This window comes from Trichoderma evansii (genome assembly GCF_050947405.1).
Source record: "Trichoderma evansii strain SZMC 28006 chromosome Unknown GGI43scaffold_6, whole genome shotgun sequence".
NCBI classification, from domain to species: domain Eukaryota; kingdom Fungi; phylum Ascomycota; class Sordariomycetes; order Hypocreales; family Hypocreaceae; genus Trichoderma; species Trichoderma evansii.
The window spans coordinates 1,108,464-1,125,930 of record NW_028145200.1 but is presented as its reverse complement, the minus strand read 5'-3'; the positions used below and the strand labels follow the sequence as shown (position 1 = coordinate 1,125,930).

Here is a 17,467-nt window from a genome sequence, read left to right as displayed (position 1 = left end):
CAATAAGTCTAAAGCTTTGGCAAATTCTCTTTGATATACTGTGCAATGTTCGGACGTTGTTCAAATGTCTCCTTGAACTTTGTGATAGAAGTGGACAGGTTTGACTGTTTAGGGTGACGTTAGCGACAACATATTCGATAAATTATGCCACGTAATCGTGCTTACTGGTAGAGTCCCTGTTCTCTGATCATTGTCAATAGACTGGTAAACAGCGAAATCAGCGTAGGTGATTTTGTCGCCCAGCAAATAAGGACCATCAGTTTCGCCGTAATACTGCGCTATTGCCTCGTAATAACTCGGCGCAAAGTTGTTTTTATACTCGTCAGTTGCTTGCCCGAGATTTTGAACCCATTTATACTTTTTACGTTAGAAACTTATCGTCCAATTACAATAGAAGAAATACTCACTCTCCAGTCAATGTAAACATCCGATACCGCATCTACAATAAACTTTTCCCAGTTTGTTTCTCCATCATAGCGGCCAAGATCTCGAGCGATATAGCGCAAAGTTGGAATATGCTGTTAAAGTAATCAGTATCTCAGAGAGTTATTAATGAAAAGTCGGAACGCAATACTTGATTCAAGATTACACCCTTGTATTCTACTGCAGGGACTTTACCAGTCCTTGTAAGCCCCTTCTGCTTCAATTCTTCGCTAGTATTGGGCCAAGTGTCATCATAGGCATATCGAATGTCTTGGTATTCGACTCCCGCGTCTTTCAAAAAAAGACTAGACAAGGAACACGAAATGATTAGTTCTTAATGCAAGCGCTCGTTTTTGCAATTTACCAGCTGGATAAGTTAGAGTACTCACTTGACTACCTCCCCACGACCCAATCGGCCAATAGCCAAATAATGAAGAGCAGAGACAGAAGATCGAGCCGCCATAATTGAGACAGAGAGTAAGTTCATATGAGGTATTTCGCAATGTATGTGTTATCTAGGAGGTAGTGTCGTAGTCTTTGATGTCCAACTCTAAGTTGCAGGCCTTTTACGAAGTGGATTTCTCCCTACTAATGTGCGTGTGCATAAAGGGCGCCAATGACAAGAAAGTGGTACCCAACAATGCTGTATTATAAATACAATTATTAAAATAGATTAATCTATGGAGGCTAATACTTTTTTATTACGCGTATAATTAAAATTACCAAAATTATAATTTAGCAGCTGTTGAATCAACGCGAGCTAGCCGACATAGCCGATGCTGACGACAATATGCAACACACGTTCATCGTCATGGTCGTATGCTGTGGTAGTGCTTGCCAACATAGAATCATAGGATGAATGATTAGATATTGAAATAATCGTGATAACAAACTACGTCATGCTTCCAATTCAACTGGCCATTTAACTATTCTCTGTATTTAGCCTTTGACGCATATGAGGTTCTAGAATTACAGAGTCAACGCACGCTTTAACAAATCCGCCAACATTTAACACTTGTCGGTATAGAATACTAAAGAGAAAAAAGGAATGACCCTCGGCTAATTTCAATATAGGATAATCCCATCGCAATGTCGACGTCTCAGACTTCTCAGTTAACACTATTCTACTCCCCGAGGGCTTGCTCCTTTGTTCCCCATGTTGCCCTCTGCGAGGCAGGACTAGAATTTCAACTGGTTCTCGCCAAAGTCGGACAAATGACAAAGGAGTTTGAGGCCATCAATCCCAAACGCCGGGTACCGGTGCTGATAATGGATAAAGAAGTAATTACTGAAATGTCAGCTGTCCTCACGGCTATCGCAACTGTTGCGCCAGAAGCACATATCTTTGGGAAAACCTCGCTTGAGAAAATCCGAGTGTACGAGTGGCTCAACTACCTCTCAACGACAGCGCATGGCCAAGCCATTGCGGAAATATGGAGGACTGAGAGGTTCACAAATAACACGGAGATATATCCTCAACTTCGGGCCAAGGGATACGAAACGATGCGAGAAATTTTCGCTCACATAGAAGCCAAGTTTATCGCAGGTAATATCACAGAGTTTGCAGTTGGAAACTCTTATACTGCTGCTGATTCTTTCCTTACGGTATTATATCTCTGGGCTGCCAGATTTATAGAAGTTACGATTGACATTGATAACGACTATCCTGTATACGCGGCTTATGTGAAACGAATGGTGCAAAGAGACGCCTTTATCGAGGGTAGAATGGTTCACAAATTGTAAAAAACAGAAATTTATAGGAACATATAGCTAGTTTAATATAAATCTAACTCTGCTAGCGATCCAGATGATTATATCATATCTCGCAGCTATAAAAGCGAACCAGTGAGCACAAGCAGGTACTACAGGCGCCATGGCTAATAAAAAATCCGTAGAAATTTTGAATCCAATTAGTTTAGGGGGCTAAGTCAATTTCCGCTGCCAATGTTGCATCGTCGTATTCCACACCTGCTGACGGCACACTGATCCGGCAGTGGGCTTGTAGCGTTCCTCTTAAAAATAAACATATTTTCTAGCTTCCTTGACAATTATTTGCTTCCATTTCCTCTCTTTGAGCATACATATTGGAAATATACAGCATCTGCTATATTTACTGTTCAAATATACAGCATGACGGAAAGTTGTCAGATGGAACACGAGCTCTCCGAGGTCCACGAAAGAAAAGGCGCAGACGGCATAGTATCGGGTTCAGTTGACTCTCATCTCGCCAAAGCCACAGCAAACTCTGTTCTATCAAGAAGTAATATTGGTAAACGGCCAGAATGCTTCAAAAGTACATTTCAAGAGATTTGTTTCATCATCATGGCTACGCTAGCCATGGCGACAAACAGTCTCGTTACTGGTGCCATGATTATTGTCACAGCTTCAATCGGAAGAGACTTGCACATGACACAGGCTCAAATCACTTGGATTAGTGCTGCAACAACGTAAGGGCATACTATACCTCATTTTTCTTGAGTCTTTTGTCGCTGTAACTATGCTTGTGGCTAAGTTGGTGTCTAGTCTTTCTGCAGGAGCCCTCCAGCTGCCTTTGGGCCAGCTTACTGATCTTCTTGGCCGAAAAGCTTTTTTCATTGCTGGTATGGTTGGTTTTAGCGCAAGCAGTCTTGTACTGGGATTTTCTAAAAATCCGTTTTGGTTGAATATTCTGTGCGGCTTTCTTGGCCTCTTCTCTGCTGTTATTGTACCCCCTGCGATCGGAATACTCGGTGCGGCGTACTCAGAGCCATCGAAGCGCAAGAATTGGGCATTTGCGTGCTTCAGCGCAGGCAACCCTGTCGGATTCGGACTCGGCAGTATAATTATGGGAATATCTGCCAGAATATTTGACTGGCGTGCGGGCTTTTTCTTCTTTACCATCCTCTGGGGGCTGTTAGCTATCCTTTCAATTTGCGTTGTGCCTGATATCGAAGCCTTTGAACCTGGACCATTTGGGCAAAGATTACGTGCAGGTTTGAAGAAATTCGATATAGTCGGAACAGCTCTAACAATCGTTGGTGTTGGGCTTTTTACAACGGGTCTGACGTATGTCAATCCACAGCTGATACGCTGAAGATATTGCTAACATGACCTACAGACTTGGACCAGGAGACGGTTGGAAATCTGCCCATGTTATTGCAATGTTAATTTTTGGCTTCTTTTTGCTCGTAGCCTTTGTCATTTGGGAAAGGATTTGCCCAAATCCTTTGATGCCGCTTCATATATGGAGAGATAAGGGGTTTTCCTTCGTGAGTCTCGTCTATTTCCATTTGGGTACTCAGTGCACCATGAAGTCTGACTTGCGTCTAGTTAATACCTGTTTCAATATTTGGTGTCATGGTAATGCTTTCTTCCAATTTTTGGCTGGCACTATTCTTACAAGAAATCCACCATCGTTCCGCTCTGGCAGTTGCTGTGCAGCTTTTGCCGCAGGTCATATCAGCCATAATTTGTAACATCGTAGCTGCAAATATTCTTCATCGATTCAATAACAGCCTCATCATGGCGTTTGGTGCGGCCATGTATCTCGTTGCAAATCTGTTACTTGCTATTCAAAATCCCTCAGTGACATATTGGGCCTTTATTTTTCCGTCATTACTGACAAATGTTATGGGGCTGGATTTACAATTCAATGTCACAAATGTGAGTAGTCGCGTGCCAATGGCTATACTCGTGTCTAACTACTATACAGATGTATGTTATGCAGTCACTGCCATCTCAGCAACAGTCGTTAGCCGGTGGAATTTTCAACATGTTTATTCGTTTGGGAACGACTATCATCTTTGGAATGTCTACTGCAGTATACAGCTCAGTTAAAAATACACCGGGAGGAGAAAATGATATCTTCAAGCCTTTCAAGAGCGCTTTTTATGTTTCTCTAGGTTTTGCTGCTCTGGCTTGTTTGTTTGTTCCCTTTCTACGCATTGGTACACAAGGAAATTCTCCGAAGGAGGAGTAATAACCAGATACATGTATCTAAGTGGTGAGTCGCAGCGCAACACTGTGGCTTGCCTGTGTCTCTCCAATTAAGAATTATCAAAGAGGTATTTAAATCAAATGGTCACTAGATACGACTAAAACACGAGATGAATGGCAAAGATATGTCAGGCCTACAGGCGCAACTATTACTTTTGCTTCTTACGGGCTATTCACCACTGCCAAGTTCCTTATCTTCTCATAGAGATAGTTTTCATCAAAGACGGTCACACTTGTAACAAGATGAAATAAATTCCATCGCCTCTTTCGAATATCTGCTGCAGCATTGTTGCCAAGTCCTGTATCCATAACTCAAGTGAGCAATCTTGGCCTTAGGCATGGATAAATATTCGGCTTTCGGCCTCTCCGGTAAGCAAAAGCTAAATCTCATTGACACGCGCCGCATAGGGCGTAGCTTTTGGTTTTCTTGCTGCGGCATCCAGTAAGCGGCCAAAGCGGCACTGGGGCTGACTCTTAGAGAATGAGGAATCTTTTTAGTTATAGCTTGGCTTTATGTAATAGTCGCCCAGCTAATATATAGTAGTATAGATTTACCGACGTGGCTGCCGCCCGATTACAGGGCTTCTGTGGCCTACAGTGTTGCTTTTTATGCACCTGTAATTACTCATCACAGTACGTCATGCGGTGGTGTCATCTTTAGTATTGTTGATTTATATACATGTATTACATGTATTCACGCTTTATGTGCAATGCGTGCTAAATACCACTTCTTGTCGATATAAACATTCAGTACATCTCATTCACAGCAACAACAAGAAATTAATAGTCGCCAACGTGAATTACACCACTGCGGAAGAAGGTAAACCCAGAACCTTTTAGAACTGTAACAGTTGCACATCTTCGCCCTCATGGCTGTATCAGTATCAGGCCTTCAGGGATGGCATCCCGGGGAAGTTGCAATGCAGTCGAAATTAGGCTTTGCTGAAGCAATGTCTTCTACATGGCAGAGGATCGAAGACAGAATGCGCGAACAACATCGCATTTTCCACACAGGGAATTTACCTTTTATTCCGATAACTACCACAGACGACACAGGGCGACCATGGGCTTCACTTGTTGCTGGCGCCGATGGGGAGATTGGATTCGTAGAGGGTCCCGATCTGAAAACTCTCATCGTAAACGCCAGGCTATGGCCTGGAGAGCCATTGTTGGACACTCTCAACAAATGGGTTGATAGAAATGAACAAAATCCGACGACACCAGAGAGGTATTTGACAGCAGGGATTGGGATTGAGTTTCCCACCCGAAGGCGCAACAAGTTTGCAGGATACATTGAAGATATAAAACGGACGACAGACCTGGATTTTAGACTAAACCTGCAGGTTAAACAAACTACTGGGTAAGTTCTAGTGCCTAAACAGTTTATTACCTTCAATTTTATTTTTGAAGCTGATTTTAACTTGTTATAAATATAGAAACTGTCCAAAATACATCAACATTAGAAAGCTCGTTGGCTGTAAAACCACCAATCCTTCCATCGCATACGAGAAGCAACACATGACACAGTTTGAGAGACTCCCGGAAGAAGTTATCAAATTCATTACAAGTGCTGATACCGTATTCGTTGGATCAGTCTATAGATCCGATCCAGCCACAGCAGAGAAATTTCCCTCACATGCCGGGATGAATGCACGAGGTGGATTGCCTGGATTCATGCGTGTCAGTCCGTCGGATGGATGCTCAGTGGTACTACCCGACTACTCTGGGAATAGATTCATGTCTAGTCTCGGAAATGTTGAGTCGAGCAAACAGATGGCCCTTACGATTGTCTCATTTACAACGGGCGATGTTCTATATCTTACTGGTACAGCAGAAAATCTGGTCGGCCCTCCTGCTCTCGAAGTAATGGTTAAGCACGCAAGCATCACTGTGATGAAAACAACAGGATTCATTTTTATTCGAGACGCTCTTCCCGTACGACAACAGTTTGGCACAGAGGTTGAGCGTAGCCCATACAGCCCTAAAGTCAAATATCTTGTCGAAGAACCTGAGGGCCAAGCAAGCGCCGTTGGGGTGCACAAGGCTAAGCTATCCAGCGCAACGCAACTCTCGCATGATCTTGCTGTGTTTAGATTCAAGGTCACCTCGAAGCCTGGTGCTGAACCAATCAAAATACGACCTGGACAGGCTGTCGCCTTGGATTTCATGGACTGGATAGGGCCTCCGGCATATCAACATATGGCTAGCTCTGCGCCTGGGTCGGTCAACGATGATAGAGTACGGACCTGGACTGTTTCAAGTACCCATGAGGGTCGCGATGTCACTTGGTTCGATCTAACGATGCGTGAGATGAAAGGAGGAGCGGTTACGGGGGCATTATTCGATGTATTGAGAAGGCATCCTTCAAATAAGTGGGAAAGGCCAATAACGATTACCGAAGATGTTGTTTGCGAAGTTGTCGGTGTAACAGGCGACTTTTTCTTGGGGCAAGACAGCGTCAATATGCTCTGGGTTGCCGGTGGTATTGGCATCACCCCTTTCCTTGCCATGTTCAGCGCATTGTCTGAACGAAGAGCAAAAGCGAATGGCGACGTTGTACTCGCCTTGTCGACACGAGAACCCGAAATGATGCTGAGGCTAGTCCAGGCTTCTCTCCGCAATGTACTTTTGAAGGTCAAGTTGCGAATTGATATCTTCACAAGTCAAGAACACGTGGATATGGACGGCATTGATCAGAAGAATATAATGATTAAAATACACAAGGGTCGATTGTCACCGGATTATTTCCCCGAGGTGGCAAGCGGTAGAGATGTTTTAATCTGTGGTCCGGGAGGATTCGGTGACCTGGCAATGGACGGGCTACGAGCTGCGGGAGTATCAGACGAAAAAATGTTACGAGAAGGGTTCTATTGATATGGCAACGAATGGAAAATACGGGATATTGGGCGTTATGGAATGCAAGCGATATTTGATAGCATATGGATTTCGTTCAATTGATTTTTAATAGGATGTATCACTTTTACAGTACGTCTCCTCAATTTTAGATGCCCTGTTAAGCATCTTCAAACCTGCATTTCGCCACGACGGCTTGATCGCGGCTGAACTAGAATGACCAAATGATATTAAGCTAGAAGGTATTGATTGCTTTATAACAGAGGCGTGATAACATAACTTGTTGAATCTTATTATAAAACTGCGTATTATAAAGAGAGAGATCTCGGCTATTGTGCGGGTTAAGCGATATAGGCGAGCTACCCGACTAGGACAGTACTAGTACAGTTGATGGTTGAAGTTGCCATAATCTGTATTCTTTAGTGGCATGTGGGCGTGGAGAATAGCTTAATTGAATGCCGATAACAGGGACTACTTTACGGCTTTTTTTTCTCTTCAACTTCGTTTATATTTCTTATAAACTGTCACGTCAAATATTGTTACCTTCTGTACCTTGTTTTACTTTGAAAGCTGCATAGTAAGATTACACCGCCGCCAACGCATGGCAGTTTGAAACTTTTAATTGACCGTATATATATCAAATTCGCCAGTTTGGCTATTCAACTTCTATCATGGCTACCGCTTCGAATTTGCCTGTAAAGCTATGGTATTCCCCTGGAGCTTGCTCTTTTGCCGCACATATAGCACTCCTTGAAGCCGGGCTTCAACCCGAGTTGATCCTTGCTGAAACGGGCAAGATGACGGAAGAGTTTGCTCGTGTAAATCCAAAAATGAGAGTACCGGTATTGGCAGTTGGGGAGGAAGTTATCACCGAAATGCCATCTATCCTTACAGCTATCTCGGCATTGAATCCTGGTCGCCAATTGCTGGGACAGAATACCACAGAGATTGTCCGTTCATACGAGTGGTTAAACTATCTTTCTGGTACGCTCCACGGGCAAGGATATGGAGGACTCTGGCGACCAGCGAGATTTGTAAGCGACGAGTCGTTGTATTCGGCAGTCCAAGAGAAAGCGAGACAGACCATCAAAGATTGTTGTGCATTTGTAGATGGCAAACTCAGCGAATCCAAGAACACCAATTCCGTGGGAAATTCCTTTACAGGTGTAGATGCCTTTCTGTTGGTGTTCTATCTGTGGGGAATCAGAGTTAACATCGACATGGGCACCGATTATCCGGCATACGCAGCATTGGCTCATCGCCTCTTGAAAAGAGAATCTGTAATCGAGGCTCAAAAAGTTCATGTCCGTATGTGCTGGTAGGACAATAGAGGGATAGAGAATAAAATAGACCGAATCTATATACTTCTTTCTATCTAGCCTGCAATTGAGAGCCAAAGCCAACTCTGTTGAAATATAGTTTCCACGCATGCGTTTGATGTAAGTGGATAGATCCTGTATTCCGTTAAGTATGGTTATTCATGTTTGAATCATAGGATACTTGCAGTCAAAGTTTGTTGTGGGGCTGCTATCTGCTTATTTCCTCCAGCTATCCCCCCTATGAAGGATAAGGTTGGCTCTTTTCGCAACTGATAATAAGAGTGAGTGCAATTTGAACAGCAAAATTGAGCCCGCTGCAAGGCTCCGTGATTCTTATTGTATTTACGTTATAAAATAAGAACAAAGTGCATGATTACACCGGCAAGTTGGAATACACGAACTATAATTTTATAATGAAGTTTAAATAATACCTACCAACTAGGTACATGTAGTTGAGGGATACATATGGAATTTTCAGGGCGTCTTGTCAATCATAGTGGCAACTAGTGCTCTTTAAATGGTGCATTCCCACCCGGTCGGAATGGCCCGATATTTTGTAGATTCAGAGAGTCTTATACAAATGCCCAGCTAGTTGTTCTATTTATCTAAGTTATAAAAAGATTTTAGGAATCAAGAGCCCTTTAATGAATGATTCCACCGATACTGGCCTACTCGAAACTCGTGGGCGGCTTGTCATAAGGCACTCCAGTACATGCCAGTGTTTTGGCGGGGTAGTGTTAGAGTCATATCAGCGATAAGCTCAACCATAAAGATACCAGACAGCTTGTTTACTCATCTCATCTCATATTACCGATACAGAATTTCGCCAAAGCTGTTTCCCCGCATCTTTTCTTTCTTTTTTTCTCTACCGAGTTTATTATACAGATGGCCCATCAGACACGCATTATTTGATCATGTCTGAGAGCTCTTTTCCGCTTTCCAGGTCATTTGGATCCTTGGATGAGTATCTCAAAGCCAGAGAGTCCCTTGTGAGGGCCGAGAAGGCACGCGGTTATGAAAGCCTAGTTCAGAGGACAAGTCTAGAATCGGCAGCCGAAGAAATTATTCAGCGACTCAAGGCCTGGGAAGATGAGAATATTTACGGCGTCAAGAGCGACGGCTCTGGTTACGAGGCAGGCCATCGGTTTTTCCATGGGTTGGATGTAGCGCCAACGAGCAAGCTGTTTGAGGTTGCCGTCAAGGCCCCCAAAGGCTGCCTCTTACACTGCCATTATGACTGTCTTCTGCCTCCGGATACCGTCTTAAGCGATGCTCGTAACCAGCCAAATCTTTATATCAAGGCTGATGTGCCATTGGTTTCCGAAGGGCTCTTTGCGTATGCATTGCCGCAATTTGACGTTTTTAGCCACAATATACCATTGGTTGACTCTACCAATATGTTCAGCAAAAGTTATATAGGTGGATCTTGGATGCGCTATTCTGACTTCCTGGCCAAATTTCCAGGCGGAGCCGAGAAAGCAGAAGCATGGCTTCATAAGCGAATGGTGTTGAAGCCAGAAGATGCTTATCACCCGAAGCAGACGGTTGATGGGTAAATACGAGTAAATGTTACTAATTAGAAACGTCAAAAGTGCTAACGATGTTAGCATTTGGCAGCAATTCATTCGGGCAGTTACAGTCATTCGATCAATGCTAGGATATGAAACTGCATACAGAGAACATTTCCGAAGAGTATTATGGAAGTTTGCACAAGACGGCATCATGTATGCAGAGATCCGAGTAGCCCTCAATTATGGCTTCGCTATTAAATCTGATGATGGTACTCGAGAACTCAAGCAAAAGGAAGCTTTGGAGATTTTCCAAAGCGTACTGAAAGAAGAAGTTCCAAAGATACACGCTGCGGGACATATATTTTATGGCGCCAAGGTTATCTATGCATGCATGAGATCTTCTTCAAGAGAGGCCATGCTATGGTGCATGGAAAACTGTATTGAAATGAAGCAGTTGTTTCCCGACTTGGTTTGCGGTGAGGCGTCGTGAATCTTCAGTCCACCTACCGAAAGCTAACATAGTATTTAGCATTTGATATGCAAGGCCAAGAAGATACTGGCCACCCGCTCTCTTACTGGGTCCCCGACCTTCTTGAAATGCGTGCTAAAATCACTCAGCTAAATCTCGATTTGCCATTCGTCTTTCACGCTGGAGAAACACTTGATCACGGTGGAGAAACTGATTCAAACTTGTACGATGCTATCCTTCTGGATACTAAGCGCATCGGTCACGGTTTCAGCATTACCAAACACCCCCTTCTGATGCAACTCTGCAAAGAGAGGCAAATCGCCATTGAGACTTGCCCTATATCTAACGAAGTGCTAGGATTGGTCCCTACAACGAAATCTCACCATTTACCAGTGCTTTTAGCAAATTGTGTCCCTTGCACTGTTAACAGCGATGATCCTGGATCTTGGGAGTGAGTATCCCCGTTAGTACCCAAATTAGATGCTATTACTAATTTGTACAGGGCGAGCATGCTATCCCATGACTTTCATCAAGCAATGATGGGCAGTGAAAACATGACGCTCATGGGCTGGCGCACTATTGCCGAATGGAGTATCTCATACAGCTGCACAAGTGAAGCGACGAAGAAGGAGATGCTGAACGATTATGGCAAAAAATGGACAGAATTCTGTCAATGGATTGTTGATGCAAATAGGAAGAAATAGAATTGAATTGTTTGAAAGGGATATGGGGATACAGGGTTTGCATTGGTTGTTTCAAGGAGTTCAACAATACTGATACTCATTCTCAACGGAGTATTTGGTGGTATAAACATCTGGTGGTTTGCTTTTTTTGCTATTTCAACATTTTATGAGTTAATTCCATGGGCGCTGCCACTCAACGTTTGGTAGCAAGATACCCGAGAATAGATATATTGTTATTGGAATATCTGTTGTAAATCCCCGTAAGCAAACTTCAATTTGGAAATCTAAGACATACAGACATTTGATTGCTCAACGCATTATCTATTAGCTCCTGACTGAGACGCCACTATATCCCCGCTTTGGATATTTCGTTTTTGCAAATTTCTTTTATGAACTCCATTATACTTGAGTAATAGCCTACCTTGTATTCACTGTTGGCATACCCCCAGACCTTTTGCATTTTTTCGCCTCGCAAGGGAGGAAAGTTTATGTCAAGGTCGGTATAAGACCAGACGGCTTCACCTGGATCCCCCACCCTGCTGGTCGCTAAAATGAGTACACCAGTATACGAGTCCATAGCTTGGACTGCTAAAGTTACTGCCGAAAAACCTGTCTCGTTTTTGGATCTTTGCGTGAGGAAGGCTTCAGCATTTTCAAGGACTAAGATCGCGCGCCACCGCTGAGCCAGTTGAAACATTTCGGACAGCTTGCGTTCCACTGAGGTACTATCTCGAATCCCGATGGTGTCTGACAGTATTGGACTCTTTACCGTTTCAGCAATACATGTAGCGGCGAATGTCTTGCCCGTTCCTAGACCGCCATGTAATAGCAATGTAAGCCCCTTTTCTCTTTCATTGTCACCTTTTCTTCTCCAAATAGATGGCTGTTGGTCTTTGTTTGGGTCCATGTCTTCTTCGCCTGAGACTTTGCCTGGGTTTTCTTTTGAGTACAGTTTTTCCTCATCACTTTGTAAAAAAGAAATGAAACGAAATGAATGAATACCCATGATTAAAGTGCTATTTCTTTTTGTTTCCATTAGGTATCTACATTCATATGTTACCCAGTCTAGGCGTCACGCCCCTCTCCCATTTCAAATAGTGCAGCCATCCGAAGAAGTGAGCTCCTGCATTGTTGTAGCACTTATCTCGAGAATATTCCTCAAAATTGTCCGTTGCTACTGCAAAGCCATGGTAGGTTTCGAATAGCTAAATATAGGGGCATAAATAATTTCAATATAAAGCTTTTTTGAAAATGCATAAAGATGTTGAATCGATATACGTATGTCGAAAACTTATGATTATTTGTGTTTAATAATTATAGTATGGGTTAAGAGCCTGGTAAAATAAGTCACCAATAAGTTCAGTAGGTAAATTCAAATATAACTTACATAAGCGCCGGGATTAGAGCAGCAAGTACTGCCAATACAGTTGCCTGGTAGTTATATTAGTAAATTCATATCCATAATATATAACTGTTGAAACATACTCTGTGCGTCATAAAGGCAGCCGTTTTCTCTAAGGTAAATATCTCCATAACTTGGATCCCAGACAGCAGTCATAGTGCAGGTACCAAAGGCATACGAATCGCCGCCATCCCCATTAAAGCCACCGATAAATGTAGCATAGCCACTTGGATAAGGAAGGGCGCCTAGCCCTTGGCAAACACGCTGATAATCGGCGGTATTAGGAGAAAGTACCTGCCAACAGCCGTCATTGGCATGCTAGAGTAAAAATATTAGCAAGTGTAATAAGGTGGTTTTGGCAATATACCATACAATGTTAGTTCCTCCAGCAGCAGTAGTATAGCTTAGCAGTGCTGTAATCATAGATAATGTCTTAATGATTTGCATTTTGACTTGTGTAATAAGTATTTGCGAGAATATATGTATGAAGTTTGTATAAAGATTGCTGTGTAGACTCTGAGGATTGAAATATGCCTTGAGTAACGGAATTATTACGATATTTATATTTATTTAGACAGTATGGTAATGAGCCGTGACTATCTCATGATATTTGATCTCTCGCCTAATAATCTCCATAATTAGAGGCTCGGTATGATTCTGAGAGTGCCTCAAAAGCTCACTGCTTACACGATCTATACCATGTAAAGCAATCTTGCTGCATGTCATCATTGAGATTCCATAATGTTGAAGATGTTCTGCTTTGAGGGGTATAATCATTACTGTATCACGATGTCATTCATAGGCGGCGAGGAGACAGTGTCAGCACAACATCGTATAATATTGAATAGGCCCATATGATACAGTAAGTTGCTGTCTGGAAATAGATTGATGGGGGCAGGTCTTTCGGTTAATTTTTGTCGCATTAGTTCTTCTTCTTCAAGATGCAGCTCTGATGCTATTTAGGTAAGACACAGCCAAGATGCTATGCTTTATTAAAGAACTTTCGCTTTTCTCGTTTAAAGTATTGTGCCTCTCATTTACTGGAATAAGGTACTCTTGCTGATTCTGGCAGGTTTTATCTCTCGTACTAAGTAAGCTGCCAAACTAATATTAGACGCTAGTGGGTGCGGAGTTACACTGATGGCTAAATTAAACTATTATTAACTCTATTCACTTAAAGGTACATCGAGTATTATTTAAGAGCGCAGATCTAAGATCCTAGAATAGTCTTTAATTGCCAAAAAAGAAATATAGCTAGCTGATATGTTCTTTTATTTCTGTATTAGGTAGATAGCTGACACCCGCGTTTATTTCTGTATTAGGCAGGTACTGACACCTGCCTTTATTTCTGTATTAGTGATATGTTCTCTTATTTCTGTATTGGGTATAACATAGCGTTGGAGCAATGATGAGGTTATTAGGGCGTAGGATAAGGTAATTAAAAGTGATATATTGCTACAAAGTTAATCGCCGCATTAGCCAACAGTGGAATAAAAATAACATGTAGCTCTTGTAAAGTTCCAAAATTATAGCTGACAGGAGCGGGCGATTATTCCATGTCTTGCAGTATTTGTTTTTATGCACGGTTTAAAGGTGTCTAGGACAGCAAAAATAAATAAATACAGGTTTTATACAATACTTAATATCGCTGCAGTTATAAATAAAATCTATATACTATAGTTAATTATAGTATAGCTACTAAGTAGCTGCAAGTAAGCCTACTTCATCGCTTTATAAATATATATGTTAATATATTATTAGGTGCTTATAAAAATACACCGGGTTAAAGTGTTATCAATATAGTATAAATATCTTAAATACTCCCTCTATCCTCCTTTATCTTCAACTACTATATTGTGTTAAGACGCAGATTATTCATTGGTTTATTTTTATCTTTACTATCTTTATCTTTACTATATTTATTGCAACACTTGCTATTTACAATGGTTTCTATCAAGCGTTTCCTCCTCTCGCTTCCTATCTTTGCAGCAGCAATCAATGGAGCGGTTTTACCAGGCAAGTACTCTACATCAAATGCATTAAAAACATTATAACTAATATCTCCCCAGTCAATCATATAAAAGAGGTATACTGAAATACAGCAATTTACCTTTTTTTATTACTAATATCGAGTAGGGTGATGACTATATCTTGTCTAAACGAGCATTTAGCCTCCCCGAAAATCTTCGATATGTTTTTGGTCCGATAACTCTGGTAATCAAGAATTTCGATATGTTTGACGTAGGTGGTACTATTGTCGACGGTGCCGCTGCATCTCTTGGAGCAGCCCTCCGGGATGCCTGGGGGGATGGGCTCCGCTCCGCGACCCTTACTGCAGGCGGACAAGATCTTGCTTCTGCAGTTATTACTACTACTCCGCTCATTTTTGGTGCTGCAGGAAGCAACCCTGCACTTTTGCCTCCTCAGATAGCTGCGCAGACTGTGGTTGACACCCTTGGATATGCTGCGCAGAAAGGCCTTGGCGAGGTATCTTATGATCTCTTCGACCTTGCTGGCAACTTAGTTTGCAGTGTTGTCGCCGGCGTTGATTAATGCAACAACTCGATGTCGTATGATAGAGGCAACGGGCATATACTTCCTGACGACGGACTGGCTGACAATCAGTCACAAGTCGTGCCAACATATGAACAACTTGTGGAAACAATCCCTTTCAGATTAACACGGCACACAACGACAGTCGCTTACAATTGCTCCAATAGTAGCAACTAGATAGTTAATTCTCACTCTTTTACATTTGTTTAGAATAGTTTGATATATAGTAAACAGCAATCAGATTATATCTGCTTGATACACCTTATAGGCCATGTAATATGATATGATTGCCAGAATATTTTAGCATAGTCTATTTACTAATAGAAGCCCTACCAATTTGTATCCTGCATTACCAACTTTACTAAGGAAAGATATCCACCGCCTTAGATTAGAACTAATATACAATGAACTATGAAATATAAAATCCAAATGTATGTTTTATATAAAATAGAAAGAAGGGCGTTGAAAGCTTTAGCTAAGTTCTCAAACCACTAATACTCCTAGTCTGATAGGCTTTAGCTCCAAACTAAGGCACTATCTTCATAAAACAGCGTACGAGATGGGCTCAAAATCTGCAGATCAGTCCACTCTCAAGAGAACCTTTACAGGTACGCTACACTAGAGCCACTTAAGTTAGTACTGGCTGTTCTGGAGTTTACATAAAATCCGTCTTCATCTCAAACACCGGTGCTGAACAAACCCGTTTTTTTTTAGTTTATCTTATATCCTCTATCGGCCCCAAAATACTTGCTTTCGGCCGAAACACAAAACCCGAAATTTTGTCGACATTGTATTGCAAAAGCATACTAATGGAGATAATTGGTTCCCTACGTTTAAATTTATTTTCGCTCCCCCGATGGCTTTCGGGTTTAGCTACGTCATGAGGTACGAAACCGCTATTTTGGGCCTCTCATAAGATAATATATAATGAACATCCATACCGCTTCTCCAGATGTAGACAATTCCACATCATTAATATCCTTAATACTAGTTACAATAATGCCTGAGACAATCAAGACCGTCAGCATCCCCAACATCGCTTGGGAGACTGCTGCTGACATCCACTTCCCACCCAATTTCAATGACAACAAAAAGTATCCCGCAGTTGTATGTGCCCACCCGATTGGATCATGCAAAGACCAAACTGCGGGCAATATTTATGGCAAAGCAATGGCAGAGGCAGGCTTCATAGTTGTCGCCTTTGACGCATCGTTCCAGGGTGCCTCTGGTGGCGAGCCTCGCTTTATTGAAAATCCAGAGTTCCGCGTCTCTGACTTCCGTTTCGTCGTCGATTACATTCAGACTCTGCCATATGTTGACGCCGATCGTATTGGCGTACTTGGTATCTGCGGTGGAGGAGGCTATACTATCAATGCTGCCATGACGGATTACCGTTTTAAATGCTGCGTTGGTATTACGCCTGTTAACTTTGGCCGTCTTTCTCGTGAAGGGTTTGCCGGTTTCGATCCGGTGGGCGCTCTTGAAAAGATGGCTGCCCAACGTACTGTTGAAGCTCAAGGCGGAGAGCGACTGGTGACTAATTACCTACCGCCAACAGTTGAAGACGCCAAGAAAGCTACTACCGATATCGACGTTTGTGAGGCCACCGAATACTACAAAACCGTACGGGGCCAGGCACCCAATGGTTGTACCAGCGGCCTATTCTCCTTCAACAGTGCTGCCCTTACATGGGATGCATTTAACCACGCAGAGGTACTCATGACTCGACCTCTAATGGTCGTAGTTGGTGACAAGCCAGGAGGATTTGGCGCTTATCGGGATGCTCATGAGATTCACGGCCGGGCAGCCTCAAAGGAAAAACATATTGTAGTCCTCCCTGGAATTTCGCACTACATGCTTTACGACAAGCCCGAGGCCGTTAAGCCAGCACTTGAACAAGTGCTGCCTTTCTTGAAGAAGCACCTAGGCGATGCAAAATAGGTGCATTGCTATTTAGCTAGAATTTGGAAAGATTTTAATATTTCGTTTATATTAGTCGCATCATTTGTAGCTCAAAAAAGGCTTGAGAGTCGTATTTTTAAATGTACTATAACGTACGTATAGAACTTCAGTGTACATGTATACTTTCGGTCCCTTTAAAATAGTGGAAATCTATCTATACTCATTGGTATTGACGCTTTACATGTTACTTGTAAATTGTGTTCTGAGTTACTAAGAGCAAATGTTACAAGTATAGCATTAAATCATTGGCTTCGATGAACGGAGGGCCCCCGGCGAGAGAGCCGTAGCTTCATGTTCGGTGAACCTGTGACTGGCCA

General features: G+C 42.5%; 8 protein-coding genes across 8 annotated transcripts; 6 read left to right on the top strand and 2 right to left on the bottom strand.

Moving 5' to 3' along the window:
- Positions 1–8: 8 nt before the first annotated feature.
- GGI43DRAFT_382461 (glutathione S-transferase) lies at positions 9–886 on the bottom strand (the record flags this gene model as incomplete). Its single annotated transcript, XM_083203248.1, has 5 exons — positions 9–104; positions 166–357; positions 408–518; positions 575–728; positions 813–886. The coding sequence occupies 5 exons, from the start codon at positions 884–886 to the stop codon at positions 9–11; spliced, it is 627 nt and encodes a 208-aa protein (XP_083062240.1).
- A 626-nt stretch (positions 887–1,512) lies between these two features.
- GGI43DRAFT_422017 (major facilitator superfamily domain-containing protein) lies at positions 1,513–4,381 on the top strand (the record flags this gene model as incomplete). Its single annotated transcript, XM_083208042.1, has 6 exons — positions 1,513–2,091; positions 2,572–2,870; positions 2,947–3,468; positions 3,521–3,671; positions 3,733–4,065; positions 4,115–4,381. The coding sequence occupies 6 exons, from the start codon at positions 1,513–1,515 to the stop codon at positions 4,379–4,381; spliced, it is 2,151 nt and encodes a 716-aa protein (XP_083062239.1).
- A 645-nt stretch (positions 4,382–5,026) lies between these two features.
- GGI43DRAFT_334853 (uncharacterized protein) lies at positions 5,027–7,316 on the top strand. Its single transcript, XM_083202032.1, has 2 exons — positions 5,027–5,758; positions 5,835–7,316. The coding sequence occupies exons 1-2, from the start codon at positions 5,268–5,270 to the stop codon at positions 7,270–7,272; spliced, it is 1,929 nt and encodes a 642-aa protein (XP_083062238.1). The 5' UTR covers positions 5,027–5,267; the 3' UTR covers positions 7,273–7,316.
- Positions 7,317–7,779: 463 nt separating this feature from the next.
- On the top strand, positions 7,780–8,573 carry GGI43DRAFT_433246 (uncharacterized protein; the record flags this gene model as incomplete). The annotated part of the gene is made up of 1 exon (XM_083209709.1): positions 7,780–8,573. Exon 1 carries the CDS (start codon positions 7,923–7,925, stop codon positions 8,571–8,573), a length of 651 nt encoding a protein of 216 aa, XP_083062237.1. The 5' UTR covers positions 7,780–7,922.
- Positions 8,574–9,324: 751 nt separating this feature from the next.
- On the top strand, positions 9,325–11,475 carry GGI43DRAFT_401445 (uncharacterized protein). Its single transcript, XM_083205576.1, has 4 exons — positions 9,325–10,122; positions 10,178–10,557; positions 10,611–11,001; positions 11,053–11,475. Exons 1-4 carry the CDS (start codon positions 9,485–9,487, stop codon positions 11,252–11,254), a joined length of 1,611 nt encoding a protein of 536 aa, XP_083062236.1. The 5' UTR covers positions 9,325–9,484; the 3' UTR covers positions 11,255–11,475.
- A 1,065-nt stretch (positions 11,476–12,540) lies between these two features.
- GGI43DRAFT_433241 (uncharacterized protein) lies at positions 12,541–13,141 on the bottom strand (the record flags this gene model as incomplete). Its single annotated transcript, XM_083209708.1, has 4 exons — positions 13,008–13,141; positions 12,719–12,953; positions 12,621–12,664; positions 12,541–12,567 (listed from the first exon to the last, which is right to left on the bottom strand). The coding sequence occupies exons 1-4, from the start codon at positions 13,080–13,082 to the stop codon at positions 12,541–12,543; spliced, it is 381 nt and encodes a 126-aa protein (XP_083062235.1). The 5' UTR covers positions 13,083–13,141.
- Positions 13,142–14,578: 1,437 nt separating this feature from the next.
- GGI43DRAFT_382454 (uncharacterized protein) lies at positions 14,579–15,188 on the top strand (the record flags this gene model as incomplete). The annotated part of the gene is made up of 2 exons (XM_083203247.1): positions 14,579–14,641; positions 14,772–15,188. 2 exons carry the CDS (start codon positions 14,579–14,581, stop codon positions 15,186–15,188), a joined length of 480 nt encoding a protein of 159 aa, XP_083062234.1.
- Positions 15,189–15,907: 719 nt separating this feature from the next.
- GGI43DRAFT_401443 (alpha/beta hydrolase) lies at positions 15,908–17,233 on the top strand. The gene has a single exon (XM_083205575.1). It carries the CDS (start codon positions 16,116–16,118, stop codon positions 17,127–17,129), a length of 1,014 nt encoding a protein of 337 aa, XP_083062233.1. The 5' UTR covers positions 15,908–16,115; the 3' UTR covers positions 17,130–17,233.
- Positions 17,234–17,467: the final 234 nt, after the last annotated feature.

Bases quoted from the DNA above. Each gene is read 5' to 3' on its own strand.
- GGI43DRAFT_334853 (XM_083202032.1), top strand. From the start codon at position 5,268: ATGGCTGTATCAGTATCAGGCCTTCAGGGATGGCATCCCGGGGAAGTT. The intron at 5,759-5,834 runs GTAAGTTCTAGT...TTATAAATATAG, and splicing joins CAGGTTAAACAAACTACTGG to AAACTGTCCAAAATACATCA.
- GGI43DRAFT_401445 (XM_083205576.1), top strand. From the start codon at position 9,485: ATGTCTGAGAGCTCTTTTCCGCTTTCCAGGTCATTTGGATCCTTGGAT. The intron at 10,123-10,177 runs GTAAATACGAGT...TAACGATGTTAG, and splicing joins CCGAAGCAGACGGTTGATGG to CATTTGGCAGCAATTCATTC. The intron at 10,558-10,610 runs GTGAGGCGTCGT...CATAGTATTTAG, and splicing joins GTTTCCCGACTTGGTTTGCG to CATTTGATATGCAAGGCCAA.
- GGI43DRAFT_401443 (XM_083205575.1), top strand. From the start codon at position 16,116: ATGAACATCCATACCGCTTCTCCAGATGTAGACAATTCCACATCATTA.